General features: G+C 45.2%; 1 protein-coding gene and 1 pseudogene across 1 annotated transcript; both read right to left on the bottom strand.

Annotated features, from left to right (window-relative positions):
- Positions 1–400: 400 nt before the first annotated feature.
- On the bottom strand, positions 401–759 carry LOC112623607 (annotated as a pseudogene).
- Positions 760–3,295: 2,536 nt separating this feature from the next.
- LOC112618745 (putative neuroblastoma breakpoint family member 7) lies at positions 3,296–18,375 on the bottom strand. The gene is made up of 9 exons (XM_025376219.1): positions 18,141–18,375; positions 16,642–16,744; positions 15,602–15,816; positions 14,489–14,549; positions 12,845–13,056; positions 11,558–11,621; positions 10,625–10,797; positions 5,453–5,689; positions 3,296–3,501 (listed from the first exon to the last, which is right to left on the bottom strand). Exons 1-9 carry the CDS (start codon positions 18,373–18,375, stop codon positions 3,296–3,298), a joined length of 1,506 nt encoding a protein of 501 aa, XP_025232004.1.
- Positions 18,376–19,639: the final 1,264 nt, after the last annotated feature.

Below are 19,639 nucleotides of genomic sequence, written 5' to 3'. Positions count from 1 at the left end.
AAGGGGACTAGTGATGTTAAAATGTTTTTAGTGCACTGTTAAGCATGCGCTATACAACCCTTCCTAAATAAACAAAAGGCACACACACAGACACACAAACACACACACAAAGAAAACAAATCACATCAACAAGGAAATACAGTAAATACACTCTACAACATATGGTAAATATAGACAAAAATATGGAAGAGTTTAGATATAAACAGGGAAATAAGAATGTTTTTATTAATCCATATTTTTATCCACCAAAACCAAACATTCTAGTAAAAGCTTAAAATATTATATGTAAAAAATCCACCAGGCCAGAGTGATAGGCAAAAACCTTTTAATTAAACAGATTTAAAACTTAAACATTCTTTTTTTTTTAACAGCTGGTAATCAATTTATTAAAATAGTTGACTTAAGCATCTGCAATGGTGACTTCCGCCCCAACTTCTGGCTCAATACTGACGGAAGTAATCTGCTTAACAATCTCAGAAGTACTCTGCAAGTCAATGAGTTGATTGTGGATTTTCATCTGGAAATGATCCCATGTCTTAGAACCTTTACCACAAGTAGTTTTTCTTGTAATGATTCTCAAAGTCTTGGGAGGCATTCGAACTGGTCATTTCACTTTGAGATTCTTTGCCTTTGCTCCTCTGATCAAGTCAGCACACACCTTCTCCAGGGATTTTACATTGCAGCTGATTAGAGTAATTCGAATTTGGTGAATTCCACCTCCAGCTCCATGGGTGTTTTTCCGGTATCTTTAAAAGCCATGGCTGCTGCGCGGCTTCCTTACCGACTTGTTCCTGGGTGACAGCAAGCAGCTGTGAGCCAGGAGCAGGAGCATGCAGATCAGGGATCCGCAACACCTATGACCGCGTCTTCCTCAAAGAGCAAAACTTAAACATTCTAACATTAACAGACTAAAATTAATTTGGGATGAAAGTTAAAATTTGTGCAGGGAATATTCTTTCTATGACAGAATGCCAGCAAAAACAAGTATATACTAATCATTGAGATAGAAAATTTCCAATGTACAAACATAAATATAATAACTGACACAGGCAGGGGTGATTGATGATAAACTGTTCAGAAGAAGATCGTTAGAATACACAATATTTATACTTTTTCATGCCACTTTCCAAATTAATTATAAATAAGGTGTCTTTACAAGCGAAAGATCTCCTAGACCCCTCCTTAACCAAGTGACCAGTCCTAGTATCACGATAATGGCGATGGACATACTGGATCTTCTCTGCCCGCAGATGGGCTGAGGTAGGAAACTCACAGTAGTGACTCTGCAGTGTTCCCAGCAAAACATTTAGGCTGAATTTAATCATGAGGCCATTTTCAGATGTCAGAATGTAGAACATTGAGCCAGACAGCTGACCTGTCCTCTACAAACAAGTCCATGTCACCACAATCAATGACAACAACAAAAAGATGAGGAGATACTTTGGGTTCAAAATAACTCCAGAAGTGTAGCTACATTATCTTTCTATTCTTTTTAAACCCAAAATGTCTCTTCTCCTTTTTGTTGTGTGATTAGTGGTGACATGGACTGTGTGAAGGAGACAGGTCAGTTGTCCTGCTCAGTGTTCTACATTCTGCAGTTGTCTGGTGATTACCTCCTAAGAAACTCAGGCTAAGCGTTTTCAGCAAGAACACGGCATTGTTCATACTCTGCACTGGCAGAGTCCTAGGTGACACACTGTCTCCTGCCAGGAGCTCCTGAGTCCTGTTCTCTACAGGATAGGAATTGAGAGAAGCAGGGTTACGGCCTCTCAATGCTGTTTGCCCATCTGGGCATTGGTCTCCTTAGATACTGATCACAATTGATCACAATTGATCACAATTGGAGGGGGAAGGGCTGTGGCTTCTCAAATCAAAGGGGCCCAGTGGGTTAAAATCATCAATAGCATTTCATGGTCTTAAGTTCACTCCTCAGCAAAGGATCCCTGCAGTGTTGTGTTTGATCTTGAACTTGCTTTGCTGTTTTAGTCTTTTTCAACAAGTGAAAAAACTACTTTGATGACATCTTTTCATCCTTTTCATCCTTTCAAGTAGTATTTGGTACCTGTAGGGGAGAGGGAGAAAAAAATCAAATGAGCATCTTTGTCTCATCCTGTCTGGTTGAGTCTGGAGGGACTGCTAAGTGGTGATAACCCAGGGGCAAACTGAGCTCCTGCTGGGAGGACCAGCTGAAGGCCAAGCCTCAGGCTGGCTGAAGTGGCAGGTGCCATCCACAAGTGAGAAGAAACACCCCAGAACTTGCAGTCAGACTGGGGTGCAGAATGTAGGGACCCCACCAGCAACTGGTAACATCAGTACCTTCCTTCCTGATTAGCTCTGTTTGGAGCAAAGTGATTGCTTTTCACACTTCCCAGTGAGGATGTGCTCAGCATCAACCATGCATGCTCAGAAACAGAGCACTGCAGAAGGAGAGGACCCTTTGCAGAGAAACCCACCTCCTTACAACACCATGTCCCAGTCTTTTAAGGGAGGAGTGGGAGGGGCCCAGAAAGAATCCTGGATGTGAGAATTAGCAGGGACCTCAGACCACATCTACGTCCAGTTCTGCCTTTCACAACACAGGATCAGTGATGCCACAGAGCTAAGATTAAACTAAGGCCACATGGGTTGCTATTAACCACCTGGGAACTACAGCCCAGCCTCAGGCCCTTTCAATTGCGTTTGGAAGGAGGGAGAAAAAAAGCTCCAGTCTGGAGGTCTCAACAGTCATGAGAGGCTGTTGGGTCACCTTGGCTAGGACAGGAATAAAGTTTTACAAAGAAATATTATTTAATTGCTGCTTGTTTGGTTGGTTACAAATAAAACATGAAAAAAGAGAAATATAATCATAAGTATTCTTTCCAAGGGGCTCAGGAAAGAAAGGAAAAACAAGAGAGTCTACATGAAGTTAGCAAACAGAGAGTGAGGATTGTAACCTTGGCCCAACTTATTTTCCCAATTCCCTGAAGTTGATTCCACACCTGGTTACACCTTAAGGCATTTTAGCAATATTCTCAATATCTAGACCAACAAAACTCTGAAGCGAGAGGGACTCCCAAGACAGTAGCAGTGGGAACAGAGCAGAGTTCAGAGAGCAAAGAGCAGATGGAGATGGGAATGGAAGGTCTTGGCAGGGTGGCAGCCCATGAGACACAGAGGTAAGACCAGTCAGACGTGATAGCAGTTGCTGGAGAGAACAAATAGGGAACAGAAAAGCAATGGGAGAATGAGCTGTCATCATAGACAGAAATAAGGAGCGAGTGCAGCTAACAGCCATAGATGTGATTACCTTCGTAACCTAAGCTTGCAGGCCAGGGAATCTGCATGCCAGTCTCCACTTGCTGAACAGCAGTTTTCTTTTGATCATCTTTGGTTTTAGGACACTTGCAGCATGAATGTGGCCAATGACTTGATGCCCATGTGTGTTGTCAGCTGAGCCTTCAAGAGCCTCACCTTCCAGCTGGGGAGGGTTCTTCATTCCAAAGGAAGGCTCTAAACCCAGCTCTGAAAATGAAACCACACCCAACAGGGTTCACTGTTATCCATGATCTTATTGTGACTTTCTCTTCCACCCAAGAGGAACATCAGAGAAGGAAAGTGGCCTTGGGCAAGAAAGTCCAAGGGGTAAAGGGAAGCCAAGGAATACATTTTTGTATTTTCTGTATTGTTGATTTTTCATGCATCACCCAGTAATGACAAGATTGCCAGGAGGAAAAGGTGATGCCAGTTGACAAACATATTCAAGAAACTTAGGATTAATAAACACAAGTAGCTTCCAGGTAGACAAGGCAAAGGCAAGGAAGTCACACTGGATACAGGCTGTGTTTTGGGAGGGAGGAGATTCTAAAAATCAAGCAAAATCAACGTTAAATGAATATATGAGAGAAAAGAATTGGGAAGGCTAAACGTGGGATATTGATGAAATGATCGTACGTATATTGCATATATATACATTTTATTAAAAACACATGCCAAATATGCATAATGTATATGACAAATGACATAAATGCATATATTTATATTAAAAAATCTATTGGAAGAAATTACACAGGGATGTGGAAGATGTTGAATTAACATTATAATCACTAACATTATAATCTGGTCCATTGAAATTCAAAAAACTTTTAGAAAAATAAGACGAACGAGAGAGAGAAGACATGGTGAGAAACAAATGCCCTATTAGACAGCAGGGAGAAGTCACCAGGTAAAGGAGAATGAAACAAAAGGCATTCACTCTGTCCTCTTTCCTGGAGCCTGGTTAGTGCTCTGGACTCCTGGGAAAGCCAGCAGGTGAGAGTGTTGGAGCCAGAGGGGTGAGTCCTGACTGGGAATCCACGGAGAAGCAAAAGAGACATCAGTGGGAAGAAATCAGTTTAAATACTAGAAGTTATCAGGGCACGTCAGGGACTATGCATCCCCCGACACTCACTGAGCATCTTCCGTGTGTCTTCTGCAGGGACCCAGATGGTGCTCATTACCTCACGTGACCCTCCCTCCTCCTGAGGACTTGGGTCTCCTTATTCCCCAGTTGAGGGCATTGCCTGACAGAGGAGCACAAGGCAGCCTCGGGGGCTCCAGGAGGAGATATTGAGTAGGACAGAGAGTAGGATGAACGCGACCCGGGTTTTAAGGAAATCTGAGCAGAAGTGGATCCCTGTGAGAATCAAACTGAGGATATGACTGTGGACGTGAGTGGAGATGATGAACTAAATGGAGTTTCAGAAAAGACACAGATTTGTACACTTTCCATGAGAAGGTTGCCCTTTTATTCCTTTATTTCAAAATGAGGGGAAGAAACAGAGCAAGAAGCTGGATATGCCAGGCAACTGACTTGTGGGCCCAGGGTTTGCGCTTTTACTGAATGTGCCTAATATGTTGTTACTGAAAGTGCTCGATAGCGGAAAATTGACTTAAAAAGGGATGCTGACGAAGAGGAAGAAAACTGGCAAAAGAGACTTTCTAAGAAAACACAGGAAGGGGGTCCCTAGAAAGTAGAGATCCTAACAGTTACTCCTCCTCAGATGAAACTGCATGTGAAGTCATGTCCTAAATGCTAATTTATCAGAAAGATAACAGAATTAGATAACATGTATTCATAGATTTATTGAGTAATTTTTATTGAATTAGCCCTTTGGAAATTATCATAATTAATGTTATCAACAATGATTGAATGTAGATGTTATTTTTCAGGCCTCTCAGATGACAGAACTGAAATGTAAATGCCAACACCACAAATGACTTGGCCGAGGGGAATAATGAGTAAGGGTTAAACCCAGGACCTGAGAGCAGATTTGATCCTAAACCCCAGGCTCTTGCTCACCTCACTGGGTTGGAACATTGTGGATTTCTACTTGACTCTGAGGGAGCATGAAGAGACCCCATGGCCTCCTCCCCTCACAGCACCATGATCACCAACACCCGGATTAGAGCTTCGTGGTCCCCTTTCCTTCCCTACCTTGGAAGGGCCATTGCTTCGCAGCATCACCGTTGGCTGTGAAGCTGCAGGTGGCGGAGGAAACGCCCCGCCTGGCTAAGCCATAGCCACAGTCAAACCCTTGATCCAGCTGCAGTCGCAGACAATTGGGCACCAGGGTTCTCAGCCCTGGCTGTGCCTGTGAAGCCTGCACCTCTGACAGGTGGTGGCTCAAGTCTCCGCTCCAAGGTCCGTAAGGACAGTCCGCCTGGGTGGGAGCTGAAAGGAGAAGGGGTTTCAGTAGGAACGCTCTCACTTTTCCCTTTTTTAATCATGCCCAGAACACCCATCTCTGGTGTCCCTGCCTCTGAGGTGAGCCACCCAGTGGCCCAGGCCACAAAGACAGACATCATGTAAATGGGTGATGTCACTTCCTGTCTGTGCCCGGGGATGCTGAGATGGAAGGTACCCAGGCTGGATGTCACTGAAGTGAAAATCCCCCACTTCAGCCCAGAGGGCTTCGGATTGGCTAACAAGGCCATGCTGATTATTCTGTTATTATTAATCTCCATCCTGCAGCCTAGAAAGAATGTTCTGGAGAGCCTTCAGAGCATAGGAAATGCTGTTTTTCTCAACACACAGGAGTATAAGAACAGAGGAAGACTCAGAGCCTCCAGGCTTTGGGAAGGAACCATAGAAAAGGGTTTTGGGACACTGTAGACCAGCAGTCTCCAAGCTTCTTTGCCCCAGGGACTGGTTTCGTGGAAGACAATTTTTCCACAGACCAGGGGTGGTGGACGTGAAAAGAGGGGGATCATTTTGGGATGAAACTGTTCCACCTCAGATCATCAGGCATTAATTAAATTCTCATAAGGAGCGCACAACCTAGATCCCTTTCATGCACAGTTCACAATAGGGTTTGTGCTTCTATGAGAATCTAATGCCACCACTGATCTGATAGGAGGCAGAGCTCAGGCTGGAATGCTCGCTTGCCGGACACTCATATCCTGCTGTGCCGCCTGGTGCCTAACAGGCCCAGGACAGGTAGCTGACCACAGCCCCAGGGGCTTGGGGCCCCCTACAACAGACCAAATACTACACGAAGCAAACTTTTTAGAGTTCTGAAACATTTTGAATTTCCATTGCCTATAATTACTTTACCACCTGCCCACACATATACATCTTGTTGCCATATAGTGGGTGTCCACAGCCATAAGCAATGTTGTAGAGGGACCAGTCCCCTCACAGACACTTAGGGGCCACAGGTATTACCGATCAGCGTGTGTGGTTCTGTAGGGAGATAACACCGAGCACAGTCCTCATCTTACCCACTCCTCCAGTGGGGTCCGGGCAGCACCCCTCATAAAAATTATCGCTATTTCCACAGGAAGAGGAGATCACACTCTCAGAAAGTGGACTAAGGAAAGACTTCCGGTGGCCTCACGCCAGTCCAGATCTGCCTCAGAAGAAGGACGGGGCTTCAGGGCTTGATCCACGTTGCTGCAGGGCTCCTCTCTCTCCTCCCCTCTGCACATCCTCATTCTCATCAAGGTTTCTCTAGGCTTTCTTAAAAATGCCTTCCGTGAATCTGTTCTCCTTCATCTTCCTGAGAGCACAGACTCATCACTGATGCCTGGCTTCATACATGCCCCCAACTGCTATCTCTGATTCTGCCATCTTCACACTACCAATTGTCTCAGCGATTTTATTGCCCAGAAGTCCCATTCTTTCCATGTCCCTACTCTGCTTCTGAAAACTCTCCACTGCACACCATGCAACTCTCCCCCCTTGCCCTGCCTTTGTGCTCCTTCTAACTTCTGTCCCATGTTCCTATCCAGCATCACCTCTCACCACTCCCTCATACAGACTCTTCCTGGAGTCAGGCTGGCCCCTCCCCGGCACAGCCCTGCACGGTGTCCCTTCCAGCATCTGGGACTTGGTGCCCCTGAACCCTTCACTCCGCCTCATGTGGCTTCCTTAGCTGCTCAGGGCACAGTTTACTGATCATTAACCATCACTCAGGACACTCAATGCGACTTCATGGTAGTTCATATTGGGCAGTCGGGGAAACATCTCTAAAGGACAAATCTGGTTGGGGAAGGCTGGTCAAACCCAGGCTTCCCATTCTTGTCCTCTGCATGTGTGATTTAAAATCAATGTCTAGGAATGTTTTTAATTCTAACTACTTAATTTCGTTAGGTCCTCTTATCTCTCTTTTTCAGAATACTAAGTCTTCTTAAAATTATACTGTGAATATTGTTTGCATTTTCAGGAGAAAATGAAAAACATGTTCTCAAACTTCTGAAGTACTCTACATATTATTAGCTGAGCAGGTGGGGAAAAGTCCCAATAAGTGATCAAGTTATGATTTAGGTTGTATTCTTGCTGATTCTACTGTGACTTTCCCTGAAGCGAGAGGATGGGTGGAGCACATCAACTCCAGCACCACTGCTGGGGTCACAGCTGTGAACAGTACAGACTCTTCACAGGTTATCATCGGAACCCACACACAGATGCCTCCTGGTATAATTGAGACAGTGCATTCATGCATCTCAGCCTGTCTGCATGGATGAATATGGCCTCTCCTGGCCCAAGTTTCATGATGCCCTGGCAGAGCTGGCCCATATCACAGGCATCTCACTTCTGAGACATGTGTCTGAGCATTTCTCTTCCTCCTCATGGGAGCCTGGTCCTGGCTGGGGTCTGAGACAGAGCCCAGTAACTTTACAAGGGCTCCAAGACTGCCATGTTAAGAGCAGAAACCCACATGATACAGGGTGGGAAGAGACCAGCACCTTTCATTCCCTGAGAGCCTTCTGGAGCTGTAGGTCCCCCTGGAGGGACTGGAGGAGCCACCGGTTCTGCTCACAGACAAAGTGCACCAAGGTATTTATCACTGGGTTACGCACGTGAGGGGCTACAGAAGTTCTTTGTACCAGACCAGCAAATTTTGTGTTTCAGCTTGAAATTATTTCCAACAAATTTGCTACAAAGGGAAAATGCTTGAGCAATCATCCTAGCTGAGTCTCTGAGAGATCCCACTGTAGAGAAATGACAGCAATTGCACCATGGAGTCACGCAGACATGGGGCCCATGTTCTCACTGTGACTAGTCGGAGCATCCTGGGTGAGCAAAGAGAACTTGCTGAGCCTCAGCATCCTCAGCTCTAACATGGAGATGCTACCACCCACTTGCAAGTGCCCCATGAGCACTGAATGGTTTATAGCAAGGACAGAGCTTGCTTGGCCAGGGGCAAGGCATATAACAGGTGCAAGGGCGATGTGTATTTTATTTCATTTTATGAATTGCTGTGGGCCGGCTGCGGTGGCTCACACCTGTAATCCCAGCACTTTGGGAGGCCGAGGTGGGTGGATCACATGAGGTCAAGAGTTCAAGATCAGCCTGGCCAACATGATGAAAACCCATCTGTACTAAAAAAAATACAAAAAAAATTAGCCTGGCATGCTGGCAGGTGCCTGTAATCCCAGCTACTTGGGAGGCTGAGGCAGAAGAATCGCTTGAACCCAGGAGGCGGAGGTTGCAGTTAGCAGAGATTGTGCCACTGCACTCCAGCCTGGGCAACAAGAGTGAAACCCCGCTGTCGTGGGGTGGGGAGACGGGGGAGGGATAGCATTAGGAGATATACCTAATGTAAATGATGAATTAACAGGTACAGCACACCAACATGGCACATGTATACATATGTAACAAACCCGCACGTTGTGCACATGTACCCTAAAACTTAAAGTATAATTAAAAAAAAAAGAAAAAGGCCGGGCGCGGTGGCTCAAGCCTGTAATCCCAGCACTTTGGGAGGCCAAGACGGGCGGATCACGAGGTCAGGAGATCGAGACCATCCTGGTTAATACGGTGAAACCCCGTCTCTACTAAAAAGTACAAAAAACTAGCCGGGTGAGGTGGCGGGCGCCTGTAGTCCCAGCTACTTGGGAGGCTGAGGCAGGAGAATGGCGTGAACCCGGGAGGCGGAGCTTGCAGTGAGCTGAGATCTGGCCACTGCACTCCAGCCTGGGCGACAGAGCGAGACTCCGTTTCAAAAAAAAAAAGAAAGAAAAAGAAAAAAAGAGTGAAACCCCATCTCAAATAAACAAATAAATTGCTGTGATCCTACAAAAGCCTTTGCTTATTTGAAACTCAAGGGGAAATGAAAAACACGAAAGAGGATGATTCCAGCAGGAAAGGTGTTTACTGACCAAAATAGAATGGAGGACAAAAGTTTCGGTCACTACTCTCATGACAAAATATTCAGATGGGGGACACTACAGAGTTACTTGCTCTTTCTACAAGAGTTTTGATGGGTAAAACTAACAATCCACATGAAATTCCCAGAATAATGGTACAAAAAAAAAACAGAATGAATGAGAAGAAAAGAAAATTGTTTTTTTTCTTACACACCCTATGAAACAGCGACCTCAAGGGGCACTTGCTCACAGGAAGGGTTTGCCGGAGATCATGGGGATGAGAACCACTGTGCTTTGCTCATCAGTTAAGCCAGTACCTGACCAGGGACACTAGCTGTTGATGGTTTACATGAGAACATAGCACTGAGACAACACATGATTGAAACCACAAACCCACACATGAAAGAAACCACGGGGCTCTACAGAGGATGCAAGCCATGGCCATGCACGGAGGAAGGGACGCTAACTGCTTCAGTGGAGGGAAGCCACCTCAGAGGAGGTAGTAGAGAATCTGGCTTGAAACATAGGAATCACGAAACAGCCCTCCAAAATAATGGGGGAAAACTGCTGGCACAGGTGGATGGCCAGAGAGAAGGGCGCTGTTCAGGATATGTGATGAGAAGGGCACTGTTCAACATAATGTCTGAAAAGGGAGATGCCCTATCTTAAGGAATGAAGTCTGTTATATAAAATTCTCCAGGTGAGCTGTTGTGGCTGAGAGTATGCAGTGATCCCTCATCATTCCCCTCTCTGGCCTGTTTTGAAACCTACAGCCTGCTCTTGTGAGAAGGGGTAGGGTGACAGAGGAATCACCTGCCACAAGATAAAGGGGTTCCACCCATTGAATGTCTAAGCTTAAAACTGGATCCAAGAACCAGATTCAAAACACTCTGAATTTACAGGGGCTGCCTGCAGCGATGATCCATCTCACCTGCACAAGTTACAGGAAACAGAATATATAGAGGCTGCCTGGGAGAACAGTGGAGCTTTGTGACCTTCGGGCTGGAGTACTCACAGGCTACATCCAGAGCAGAGCAGCCGAGCTGATCCTCCAATAAGCACAACATGCTGCTGTAAGGCTGCTGGCAGTCAGAGAGGTCATGGGGAAGGGAAGGAGTCAAGTAAATTTCATCCAGACAGTCCTGCGGGGCGTCCTGCTCCTCCACCTCTGGCAGCTCTGGGCTCAGCCTGGTGGGTGAAGAACACAGAAGATAAACATCAAAGGGAAGAGAAACCACAGTGCCCAACTGGTTCTACAGAGAGGCCAACAACAGGGGCCAGAGGAAGCAAAGGATAGTCCCCTCAGAGAGAGAACAATCCTTCTCTATCTCCAGCAGGAGAGAGAGCAGCAGGTGCTCAGTGCCCTGGGTAGACAGTGAGCTGGAAAGGAAGGAGACGGAATGATCCCTGTACCAAAGAGCTGTGACATGGCACACGCAACAGGCCCCTGTGTCTTCATAGACTGATAGAGTTACTGTGACCTCAACATCTCTTGTTCTCAAAATTTTAGCATGATATAAATTGTTTGTATTTACATTCCTGCTCCCAAATATTTGCAAATATAAAGGGAAAGAGGCAGATATTAGATGAGCATCTCGAGTTCACTTTAAGCCAAAAAGACTTAAAGTGAAAAGGAAACTGCAGAAAATGTGATTGATCGGTTTAACCAAGTCAACTGAATAAAGATTAGTATAATTTTGAAGGAATTAACAAGAGAAACAAATACAGGTGTAAAATGACAAGAGGCCACTTCATTAATATTCACCAGTAATATTAATTTTAACTAATAATCCTGCTTAATAATTATTCCACATTGATAATCTTAACATTGCTAATATGGCTATTTCATGGTTGGCTGAATGAATGAACAGGTATGTTCTGTTTTCCCTGGATCTGGCATCTCCAGATATCAACAGTAAGTTAAATGTCCACAATTACTCAAAGTTACCTGGGGCATGGTGAGTCTTGATCTTCTTCCTCTTCTTGATCCTTTTCAATTTCTGCAATTAGTCAGACAGGGACAGACACATTAAGATGATTCCCCTATTCATGTAACAATCCACTGTCCAATCCTAAAACAGGAATATCAGTCTCCTTGGCATGAGAACAGGACACTGTGACAGATATACTTTATGAGGCCTGAGGGTCTGTCCTGACAGAGATTCCTTTGTTTTCATCCCTGAGCCTATGGGTAAAGTATTCCTATTCTGGTACATCGTTATCCCAATATCATGTGTCCCAAATTTGTGCAAAGGGTTATGCAATATTTTTCCAATCATTTTAAAGCAAATGCCCCAAACAATTTCTAGGAGAAAAACTGCAGTATTCAGCCCTGTCTCATCAAATACCCAGCTTGTTCCTGGTTGCAAGGATTTTAGACACTGAAACTAGAATGAAGGAGGAAATCTACAAATCCATGAGTCAAAATCACAATTGTGTGAATTTGTCACATCTGCCTGGGTCCAATGTCTTGAGAGTGGGGACAGGTGTGGTGGTGAACACTTGTGGTCCCAGCTACTCAGGAGGCTGAGGCAGGAGAATCACTTGAATACAGCAGGCTGAGGTTGCAGTAAGCCAAGATCATGCCACTCCGCTCCAGCCTGGGCGACACAGGGAGACTCCATCTCAAACAAAAAAAGAAAAAAAAGAATCTGCGATGCTACAAAGAAACATCACATCAGCCATTGATGGGGTGGAGAACCAGGGCCCAGCCTTACTTTATGGAAACATATCAGCAAGGTAAAGAAGAAATGTTTCCATCCAGGTTTCAAGGTGGCTGTGCAGCTAAGCAAGTTAACTTAAAGGAAATCAAGACTGAAGCTGAGAACACTGAAACCTGGGGAACAATATCTCCAAATACAAAGGAAAGGCTGCCAGTTTCGTTAAAAAGGAATAGAAACTCCATGGACATTGTTTAGGGACACATGAATAATTACACGTGATGAGAGATACTGAATCAAAACTGGGAAGCCTGACAGGTACTCCCTTCACACCTCCTGCACTCAGGTGAGTATGAGTTTGTCACACTTGCCTGGGGTCCAGTAACTTGATACTGGGCCCAGGGAGACAGAGGCATGACATGGGTGGAGCAGGAGAGGAAAATTCCCTGATAAATGTATTTAGTATCCCATCCTAGTTTTTGATTCAAACCAATTTGTGTGTATAGAGCCTATCTTCAGAGTTGATCTTCCTCAGCCTAGACAGAGGTACCAGGGACAAAGAATACAGAGGCTACCTGGGAGAATGTTTAGAGCTTCCTCCCCTTCATCATGAGAAGGTTCACTGTCTACAACCAGCGCAGAGTCAACTTGGTCTTCCTCAAATGTGATTTTGGTTTTCCTGTGAGGCTGGCTGGAGTCAGAAGGGCCGTGGCTATTTGAACAAGTGAGAGCACATTCCTCCAGCAAGTCCTCCGGGAATTTCTTCTCTTCAGCCTTCTGTACCTTCCTGATGAGCCAGGTGACACAGACATGACAGAAGATTAAATAGAGAGGGATTGGACTCCAGGGGGTCCTAGCTAGTTTTGACAGGAGGCATAAGAGAGTGGTCCCAGAAAGCAAACAGGAGGTTCCCTTTAAGAGAGAACAGGCACTCCTCCACTCTCTGCAACAGAGCATGGCTGCTATGGGGGCCAAAGAGGAAGACAGTAGTTGGTGTTCATTGTACTGGGCAGATAGGAGCTGAGGAGGATGGAGACTCAATTATCCCTGTATGGTACAGGCATGACACTCAGCACATACAGAGAACCATAACAGCTGCCACATCCTGTGTCTAAGCTGGGTTGAATTTAACATACTGTGGCCAGGGGAATGCAGGCTTTTGGCCCATTGTAGTTGCCAGAGAGGGTGTGCCTCCTAGACCTTTTTCATATTTTACCATCCATTATTTACCAGGAGAACCCACCCCCAATAGTCAACGTGGGTTCTTTTCTATTTCCCTAAGCATAGGCTGGTCTGAGAAATAAAGGGAAAGAGTACAAAAGAGAGAAATTTTAAAGCTGGTTGTCCGGGGGAGACATCAGATGTCGGCAGGTTCCGTGATGCCCCATGAGCTGTAAAACCAGCAAGTTTTTATTAGCAATTTTCAAAAGGGAGGGAGTGTATGAATAGGGTGTGGGTCACAGAGATCACATGCTTCAAGGGTGACAAAAGATCACAAGGCAGGAGGTCAGGGCGAGATCACAAGGTCAGGGCGAAACTAGAATCACTAATGAACTTCCATGTCCAGTTGTGCACACATTGTCATTGATAAACAAGGTTCAAGAGCAGAGAACCAGTCTGACTAGAATTTGTCAGGCTGGAATTTCCTAATCCTAGCAAGCCTGAGGGCGCTGCAGGAGATTAGGGCGTGTTTCATCCCTATCTACATCTGCATAAAGGCAGACACTGGCAGAGCAGCCATTCAGAGGCCTCCTCTGGGAATACATTCTTTTCCCAGGGCTGTTAATTATTGATATTCCTTACTGGGGAAAGAATTCAGCAATATTTATCTTACCTGTTTTTGGTAATAAGAGAAATATGGCTCTGTTCCACCTGGCCCACAGACAGTCAAACTTTGAAGTTATCTCCCTTGTTCCCTAAAAATCGCTGTTATCCTATTCTTAAGGTGTCCAGATTTCATATTGTTCAAATACACATGCTCTACAAACAATATGTGCAGTTAATGCAATCATCACAGGGTCCTGAGCTTACGAAGATGATGGGATTAAGAGATTAAAGTAAAGACAGGCATAGGAAATCACAAGAGTATTGACTGGGGAAGGGATAATGTCCATGAAATCTTCACAATTTATGTTCTTCTGCCACGGCTTCAGCCAGTCCCTCCGTCCAGGGTCCCTGACTTCCCACAACAATTATTGCTCGTGATTATTCAGTGTTACCTGGGGGCGCATGATTCCCGTAATTTCTCAGCCTCCTCAACGTAAACATCTTCATCATTTTCTGTGAATACAGAAGTGTTCGTTCAGATATTTCCTACTTCACACTCTGCAAGCACAGTCAGCCCAATGTGCACAGAGACATGAACATCTAGGCATGGGTCACCGTTCAACTGAAAGCTCTCATGTTTTATCTTTAACAAAATGCCCTGGCATCGTTTCCTGATCCATCAGGCAATGTATTTCTGATCTGGAGGGCCACCATCGAGATGTGGCCAAATATTGAAAAGACCTTTTGGTCCCCATATCACTGGAGGCTTGTGCAGCCTGTCTCTGGACTTTGGCAGCTATCTCGCCCATCCCGCCACAGATCTGATTCCCAGGCACAGGCTTGGTGTCCTGTCACAATTCACATTTAGAACCTAATTCTTTCTCTTAGGAGAGGACAAACAAACTTGTCCCACAATCTTCTATACATCAGGGGACTTCACCGGCCCTCCAAGTGGCTTCTGCTGTGTTATTCAGGGACATTCTCTGCATGGGGAGTGCTCCAGTCTGAAGCCCTTCCTACCACCAAATGCCCCCACATCAAGTGCCTTCTCCAACACCACATGGCGAGGGGCTTCATCTCATTTTGAAAAGCAGTTGTAAGTGTTCCCACATTTGGATGCTTCAGGCCCTTGCAAGAGACAATTTGCCTGCCTTTGCAGACGGAGAGAAACCCAGGGAGGATAAATCAATCATTCACCAACAGTTACTAAGGACATTGCTGAAGATAGAGCCTGGGAACCTTCATTCTTAGTCCAGAGCTCTTTTCACTCTAACAAGTGCCCTCCCGTCACAGCCTCCTTCCTGTCCTTTAAAACTAGATAGATGCTGCCTCTTGTTCCAAAGACCACCTTCCATCAAGGAAGGAGGGATATTTGCAATACTGTGACCTCCAACCCCATGGGTTTCCCAGCTCTGTTCTTACCCAGGAAGTCCTGGTCATGTCATGGCCACATATGTTTAGTGGAAAAAAACACCACCAATACAACTGTCATTGTGGAGGTCTGGAGGTCTGGAGTCTCTCATAAGCCTGGAGTTTTGGGTCATCAGGGCCTGTGGCCACCTTACCTGCGCTGAGTTTGTCGATGAGGTTCTCCGTTAGCCTGCAGCCCTCAGCCAGCTGCTCTCGGAGATCCTGCCCCTGGGAGTTGTCAGGCTCATCCGGAGTGAGGAGGGCCTGGAGATGCTGATTCAATGAGCGGGAGGCATCTCTCCCTTCCCGTAACTTCTCCCTTAACCGGGCCAGCTCTCGTGACTGAGAGTGAACCAGGACTTTATATTGCCTAAGGTGACACAGTAGAGAAAATTTAGTAGTGGAAAGGGATGAGTGATCAGTTCTAATACTGCAACAGAGATTTCTGAGACAATGTCCCTAAGGAGACCTCCAAGCAGAAGGTCAACACATGTTTGGGGAAATGCCTGTGACCAAGAGAAAAAATTTTTTTACAGGTTTCCTCTATATCAGAGAGTGCAACTGAAAGATCCTCGACAATGCTGCATTCATCTTTCTCTTTTGTAAACAAAAGTAGGTCTTTCTAAATCAGTTTCAAAAAGACATCCTTTCAGTTCCTCACCCTGGCCGCGGACATTTATTTCCATGTGAAAATACACATAGTGCATCTTGCGGCGATTAGATACAAAGCCATGTACAGAAATGAGGCCGGGTGCAGATGGGGCAAATTGAAAAGACAAAAGAAGAAAAGAATGACAGGATCGAGAAGGCAACGTTGATTGAGTGAAAGAATGAGACGCCGCAGTCAGTCAGGAGGTAATTGTGACTAAGGGTAAGTGGGGTGGTGATGGCACACCATTTTGAGTATACTGAATGCTGCTGGGTTGTTCCACTCCTTTGGTTAATTTCGTGTTATTCAAGTTTCACCTCAACAGTTACTTGTTTGAAAAAGAGAAAACAAGGTTCTGAGAAAAAACTGCAACCCATAACTTATTATTATCCTGTTCTCTGATAAATATTTGTGTGTCGTGAGCCTGCCATGGCAATTCCTGCCCTTCCTCTGGCCCAGCTTAGCTCTTACTTCTCCCCGCCGAGCTGCTGTACTTCAGAGATTTACACACCTGCCCACCTGCCTGCCCCCACCAGCCCCCCTCACCTGAGCTCCTCAGCTTGCCCAAGCTGCTCTACAAGCTTCTCCTCCATGACCTGCAGCTCATCCCTCAGCATAGATTGTATGAGGTCTTTGCATTCTTCATACTCTGAGAAAAGACAGACACGCCTGCCTCAGTGGAAGGCTGGACATGCTGCTGTGGTCACTGCCTACAAGGCAGGAGGCAGGTCCATCCCAAGGACAAAACTGTCCCCAGTACCCGGCTCTAGGCAGGGATTTCCACATCTTTACTCTTCGGTCTCCCGACTTTCTGGCATCTGATCCTCCAAAATTTAGAGATGAAGAGAGAGAAACTCAAGGGCACACCAACTAAGTTGACAAGATGATTCAGCCACAATGAAGTGGAGTCAGAATTCACAGCCCCTGAGGTCTGACTCTGAATCCTGGGCCACTTTCCCAAGCCTTCAGCCTCTCCTGTAAACACTGCACTGGGCCATGAAGTGATTTTCCGTAGAGTCGGGAAGGCCCCTAGGACTATGGGACTGATGGTTTCCCTTTTACTGGGAATTTCAAGCACAACTATGTCAAAGATTTTTAAAATACTATCTGGATAAATTGGATAAAATATGAAGCATAAGACCATAAAGTCATGAAGGAAATATGCCCAAATACTAACCAAGTTTCTGTTAAGTTAGAAACAGTAGAATGAAGAACTAATAGTGCTTACTCTGTGCCAACAACTGTTCCAGGAGGTTTACAAGAAACAGGTCATAAATAATTGCAGCAACTTATAGAGGTAGGTATTATTATAGTACCCTATGGATGGATGAAGAAGCTGAGGAACAGAGAAGACAAGCAACTTGGATGGAGCCCAGGACACTGGCCCAGGGTCCCTGCTCTACACACTGCTACCTTCACAGAGTCTTGGGTGCCATCTTTCTTCCTCTGTAGGAACAAGAGCCAGTGCCCCAGGAAGCAGGACTTCCCTCTTACCAGGGTACTCCCGCCTCTTGATGCTGTCACTTATAGATACCACAGGTTCCATTAGGAGCAGAGTTCTCTTTAAGCTCCTCAGCAGGGGTACTGTGTACTAACACCACGTTTCCCCCAGGGTCCCCAGAACAGAGCTTTGCCTATTGGGCCTCAACAGAGACTTGAACTGAATGGAAGTTCATGAGTCCCAGACATTTAGACCAACAGACTAGATGCTACTTGTCTGCAGAATCTTTTATGGTACAGAGAGGATTCTAGTAACATGATTTAGCCTCTTGCTGAGAAAACAGGTGGTGCTGTACAGGTGTCAGAAATCAATAACTGGGATTTGAACTCTAGTCTCACCGCCACCTGACTGCAAACATGGAAAGTTGCTAAATAATTTGATACCTCTGTCTTCCAACCTTAACAAAATGTTAAAATTCCCATTTCTGTTTTCCTAGAAGTACGGGAAGGAAGAAATTATTTTTGATAGAGAGAGCATTTAGTTTCTCAGAGAGAAGACAGGACGTCATTCATCACTTTCGTGATGGTGAGCCTATAGATCTTACTGTATTTGTTCTGCCGGCTGGCCAGGAAGCAGGCCACTTGAGTTACAAGAAATTTCTCTTTGATGTTTTTGAACTGCTGTTTCTTCTCTGCCAGCTGGGGTCGCAATTTCTCGTTGATTTCTAGAATGTTCATCTCTGCCTTCTCACTGGACCAAGGGCCAGCAGATACCACCATGCTGACGTTTGTGGCAGAAGAGGTGGAGCCAGGGACTGGGGAGAAGAAACGCAAACACATGATGGGTTAAAAACTGGTGAAATCAAATAGGTATAATCAGGACTGAGAGATGTCAGTAACTGAACTTCTTAACTTACTGTTGAGAAAAACGTGATCACTCCCCACAGCACTTTAGAGTCCTTAACTGCAAAAACAAGGTTTGATGAGCTCAGAGCTGAAGGCACTGCCTGTAGCTCAGACTCTGACAAGAGTGAGGGAGGTAGCAGCCAGCGTGCCAGGTAACGGTCTGCAGTTGCAATAACAGAATTAGAAGGTGGGGGTGTCATGGAATCTTAGGAGCCCTGTGTTCCAATTGCCCAGGCTTTGCTGAAACACAGGCGCCATGGTCTCACCTGAGGTCACCACCGATGGGGATCAATCCTTCAGCATTCACTCTCAGTATATGTGTACTCTTGTGACAATGCCACAGACCCATCTCTTTCCCAGTACATCTAAGCATATTCCTCATTGTTCATCTCTTGTGTGTATAAAATCATCAAGGCAGAAATAGTTTCCCAACAGATTATATTTTCTACATGGTAGTCATGAAGTCACTCACTCCACCTTCTCTTATGTTAAAATAGAATTTAAGGCTTTTCCACAGTGTAAGATATCAAACTTTTAGACTGCCATGATATCCTGTGGGTCTTCTGCAGTTTTTTCTGTATTCACTAGAAAGTGAATGAATAATTCACTTTTTTAAAATGTTTTATTTCCTGTCTCAGTATTCTTCTTGCTGCATCCCATTGTTGATTTCTTTTTTCTTACTGGGGCACCATCTTGGCTTTTCATTACATTTAAGACCAGTTTGACATTCCTATGTCCAAAGCTCTTCCTCTGTGTGGGATGATTTGTTTTTTAATGTGACTGAACACTACATTTCATACCTGTCACTTATGGATGTCATTCTGGGCCCACGAGAGCTCTTTTCAAGGTATCAAGTGATCAAAATCATTTATACAGGGATCTCCTGAAAACACATGTGACCATCTATCTTGGGAAGTCTTGCAAACCTGATACTATTTTGTTGTTTTCATTCAGTTTGCCCATATATTGAAAACAACAGGGCCATGAGCAGTTCTTATGGAATACTGCTTGATATATATTTTTCTGAGTTGGACTAACACCACCGATGTGTGGTTGCATTCCACTAACAGAACATGGCAATATCAAGGTCATGGTCTTGGTGATAGTAGTTGGTAGTTGATGATCCTCAGTGTTGCTGTGCAGTAGGTGAGTTTGAGGTGAGAGGAATGAGTAGGAAAGAGTGGTCCCCTGAACCACT

The sequence above is a fragment of the Theropithecus gelada genome, chromosome 1 (genome assembly GCF_003255815.1).
Source record: "Theropithecus gelada isolate Dixy chromosome 1, Tgel_1.0, whole genome shotgun sequence".
NCBI lineage: Eukaryota > Metazoa > Chordata > Mammalia > Primates > Cercopithecidae > Theropithecus > Theropithecus gelada.
This window is presented reverse-complemented; position numbering and strand designations above follow the sequence as displayed.